Consider the following 4,698-nt stretch of genomic DNA (forward strand, 5'->3'; position numbering starts at 1 on the left):
AAAACTTAAATTAAAATGAAAATATAAAATTAATATTTTTATAAAATATTTAAAAAATTTAAAATATTTAACAAATACTACAATAGTATATAAATAACACTAAAGCAACGCTGCCTAAACCATCTCCGACCAACTATAAACCATGTAAACCAGATTCCAAGTTAAGTTGGATTTTGTGTAATTTTCCTGCAGTCAAGCAACAAACGTTTTCAAAGAGACTTTCACTCTAACTGGACTCTCATTGATGTAAACGGACCCAGAGTGGCCGGAACTCATGGAGATGTGACGAGCACCTACTCCAGGAAATCCGTGATGTATTTGCGGCTGCATCTGGACCAGGACCAGGGGCTGGTGTCGTAGTTGAGCGTCGGGGCCATGACGTGGAACTGATGCTTGATCCCCGCCTCGCGGCACTTCGGACTGTCGTCATGAGGCATGTTGAACCTGAAACACACACAGTCCACAGCAGAGCTTCATCAGACGCTCCTCACACACACATCTGCACTGCCACACATGAAGATATGAGAAAGATGTGTGTGTGTGTGTGTGTTCAAAAGAAGTCCAATAAAGCGCATCCATCCATCATAAAAAGTGCCTCACACAGATCCGGGGGCTGAATAAAGGCCTCCTGAAGCAAATCAATGCGCTTTTGTAAGAAAAATATCCTTATTTAAAACTATAAACCGTATCCTCTAGCTTGCGCTAACTGTCGTACGCGCGTTCATTCCGGCGGATGACGTAGCGTAAGCTCCGGTGAGAATATGCTGGTCTCGCGAGAACCAACGTTTGTTAACAGGAGCAAAGGAAGCAAAGTTTCCTTACTTTAGCAAAGGAAAACCAGTCTCCTCTTGGCTTATATCGAAAACCTCCCACATTCTTCTTTACAAATCCTCGTTTTTTAATATAAATATTAAAAAAATAATTTTAAATAAATATTTTGTTATAATATATATTACAATAAAGTAAAATATTTAATGTTTTTATTTAAAAATATATATATTTATTAATTATTATTATATTAATTTCACATTTTTATGATCTAATTAATTATTAGTTTCATGAAACCCTAACCTAAACTCAGTTGCGTTATTGTTAACTAAAACAAAAACCTTTACAAATCATTTTTGGTAATTTAAATATATCTAAAATAAAATAAAACATACATATTTGGACTGTCGTCATGAGGCATGTTGAACCTGAAACACACACAGTCCACAGCAGAGCTTCATCAGACGCTCCTCACACACACATCTGCACTGCCACACATGAAGATATGAGAAAGATGTGTGTGTGTGTGTGTGTTCAAAAGAAGTCCAATAAAGCGCATCCATCCATCATAAAAAGTGCCTCACACAGATCCGGGGGCTGAATAAAGGCCTCCTGAAGCAAATCAATGCGCTTTTGTAAGAAAAATATCCTTATTTAAAACTATAAACCGTATCCTCTAGCTTGCGCTAACTGTCGTACGCGCGTTCATTCCGGCGGATGACGTAGCGTAAGCTCCGGTGAGAATATGCTGGTCTCGCGAGAACCAACGTTTGTTAACAGGAGCAAAGGAAGCAAAGTTTCCTTACTTTAGCAAAGGAAAACCAGTCTCCTCTTGGCTTATATCGAAAACCTCCCACATTCTTCTTTACAAATCCTCGTTTTGTGCTTCTAATTCATAATAAGTGTGGAGCACTTTTTATGATGGATGGATGCGCTTTATTGGACTTCTTTTGGACTATTGACAAGAAATACCCACTCACTGCCATTATAAAGCTTGGAGGAGCCAGGACATTTTTAAATACAACTCCGACTGGATTCGTCTGAAAGAAGAAAGTCATACACACCTAGGATGGTTTGAGGGTGAGTAAATCATGGGGTCATTTTCATGTTTGGGTGAACCATCTCTTTAATAATCCTTTTTTTATTATTACTTGGCGGAAACAAAAAGACAGAAACATGACAAACTCAGAATTCTGAGAAAAAGTAAAAATTGTGAGAATTAAAGTCAGAATTAAGAAAAATAAAAAAGTCAAAATTGCTAGACACGAACTACAAATTTGGAGGAAAAAAAGTCAAAATTGTGATCTAAATTCTGAATTCCAGTAAAAATAAATAAATTGCGAGATGGAAACTCAGAGGTTTGAAAAAAACAAAAAAAAAGTCAGAATTGCGAGACAGACTACGAAATCCGGGAAAAAAGGCAGAATCGCAAGAGACTTTTGTGAGTTTTTTTGCTAAAATTACATTATATTTTGAGTTATAAATTCACAATTGTGAGGAAAAAAGGTTGATATTATGTTACGTGGTGCAAACAGATTTCCATAATTATGTGTTAGTGCCGTAATGTGTGACTGTCAACAGCAGATCAGATCAGAGCAAAAAATGAATCTTCTGTCATCATTTATTCACACCCGAGTCATTCAAACCACATTTCTTCAGTGGACCGCAAAAGCACAATGTTCACACTGCGTTTATGCACTTTCATAGAGAGGTCTTGTCATTTTTTAGACCTGGTTTATATCAGTTTTGTTGTATGGAAAGAGCAGGCTTGGACCAACATGAGGATGAATAATTGATGACAAAGATTCATTTTTAGGTGAACTATTGCTTAGAAAAGTCATATCGTGCTCTACGGAGTCAAACGGCTTGCCGAGTTTCGGACAGAGAAACTGAGGTGCCAGATGTTCTGCAAAACATCCAAATGAAAGCACTTTTAGCTATGAAACAAACAAAAGATGAAATTGATCAACGTTAAAGACTCGTGAATCACTCTCAATGGATCCGAATCACCTCTGATTTCTGTCTTGTTTTCCAGCGCAAACATATCTAAACATTCTTAAATTAAGATCCCTTCGCTTAAGCTGCAAAATGACTGATGATATTAAGTCTTGTTTTCTGAAAAATGTATAAAAATGAAGTGAGTTTAAGCTAGAAGTAGAAAAAACAAATCTGCCAATGTGGTCAGAAAAATAAACTTAATTCAAAGAGAAAACCAGTGTATTTTTCTGACGCCGCTGGCAGATATGTGTTGTTCTTTTAAGCATAAAGGCACTTAATTTTGATGCATTTTTTCCAGAAACCATTTCTCTTAAAGCGTGAGCTTTTAATGTCATTTTGATACCCAAGAAAATGCATCTTGATTTATGCATGAAACTTTAAATTTGTACTGAAAACAAGACAAAAATACTGATAAACAGCATCATTTGTTGCAGTGCGTTCGGAGGACAGACTGTAAATGTTAGTGTATTGTGCTTTGGTTTTGACCTCGTCGTCCCGCTGCGGCGCATGCATGAGAGGAATATCACACACACACGGATCCGGCTCTGTGTCACTGAAGCGGGGCTCTTTCGGGGGACTTACACGTGTCCGAGCTCGTGAGCGATGGTGAAGGACGCGCTCAGGCCGTTCTCCTCGCTGATGGAGCAGCTCCGGAACGGGTCGCACATCGTCCCCAGCTCCGCCAGACCTTCACGTACACACACGGGACACAGAGCAGGACTTTACCCATGAACCACCTGCTGGGGCCCCACACAGCTGTCTCACGCTGATGACAGTCGAATGAAGCACAGCTGACAGACTTCCCGCTTCAGGAGCCGTCACACTAATGAAAGCTGTCTATTATTCACAATCTGCTCTTTCAGCACATTTAAAAACACTTCACAACAGTCTGCAGTATCTGCTGCATAAGTGCTGATGTCACGTGATCTGCATGACTGCAGTGCGTTTAGTTCTGCAAGAAACAAATCTTTGTTTGTTTCTACATGTTTTGGCAGTTTGATGACAAGACAAAATAATGAGCCAAATATAAAAATAATCTATTTTGCTAATAACTGAATATACAACAGGATATATCAGTAAACCCTCAAAAATTAGTTATTTTGTAACTATTATTTATTTATTTATTTATTTTGTAACTACTACTATTATTTAATTAAGACTAATTTTGTGTAAAAACTTGTGCAAAAATATTAAAAAAAATGAAAATGAAAATTTTTTTTTTTTATATTTTAAAATTAATTAAAATTGTATTAAATGTATTACTTAATTTAACAAGACTGCACTGATGTTTTATTCAGCAAGAAAAAATAAATAATGTTTTTGTATTTTTAAAACTAACCTCTGGCAATTTGATCAAATACTGAGAAAATAAGGAGAAAAAAATATTATTAAAATGACTATGATTCATTTAGAAATAAACAGTCAATTAAATAGATATTTCACATTTACAAACTTTTTTTGTAAAAATAATAAAATAAATAAATAAAAAAAAACAATAATGAGTCAAAAAGGAGAAAATAATGATTAAAATGAGTGATTAACTGATAAAGAAAAAGGTCAAATAAGTAGATATTTCACTTTTTTTGTAACAAAAAAAAAAACATTTTGGCAGTCACATTTTTGTGGAAAACAAAATAATAATAATAATAATAATAATAATAATAATAAAATAATAATAATAATAATAAGGCAGTCTGATCAAATAAAGTGTAAAGAAATGTTATTTAAAACATGAATATGAAACTGTATGCAGCAACACTGCGGTCACATGACCTACTGAACACAGCCACGCTAATCTATAACTCCGCAGAAAACTAAAGTGATTTAGCACTTTTTAAACCGTTGTGAGTGCACTGCATTGTGGGATACAGTATCCGGCTGAATGCAGCATGTTTCAGTGAATGTAATGAACACAGATGGAGAGAGAGAGAG

The 4,698-nt window shown here is 35.7% G+C and overlaps 1 protein-coding gene across 1 annotated transcript in view; it reads right to left on the bottom strand.

The window, feature by feature from the left end:
* The window catches only part of LOC107676326 (A disintegrin and metalloproteinase with thrombospondin motifs 20-like), a 7,014-nt gene extending 3,552 nt beyond the window's left edge, over window positions 1–3,462 (bottom strand). The window contains exons 1-2 of the mRNA XM_016470853.1: window positions 3,349–3,462; window positions 298–444 (exon numbers count right to left, since the gene is read on the bottom strand). Of these exons, the coding sequence (XP_016326339.1) occupies window positions 298–444; window positions 3,349–3,434 (233 nt within the window). The 5' untranslated portion in view covers window positions 3,435–3,462. The remainder of the gene's footprint in view (window positions 1–297; window positions 445–3,348) is intronic.
* Window positions 3,463–4,698: the final 1,236 nt, after the last annotated feature.

This window comes from Sinocyclocheilus anshuiensis, unplaced genomic scaffold (genome assembly GCF_001515605.1).
Source record: "Sinocyclocheilus anshuiensis isolate Anshui unplaced genomic scaffold, SAMN03320099.WGS_v1.1 scaffold7886, whole genome shotgun sequence".
Classification (NCBI taxonomy): domain Eukaryota; kingdom Metazoa; phylum Chordata; class Actinopteri; order Cypriniformes; family Cyprinidae; genus Sinocyclocheilus; species Sinocyclocheilus anshuiensis.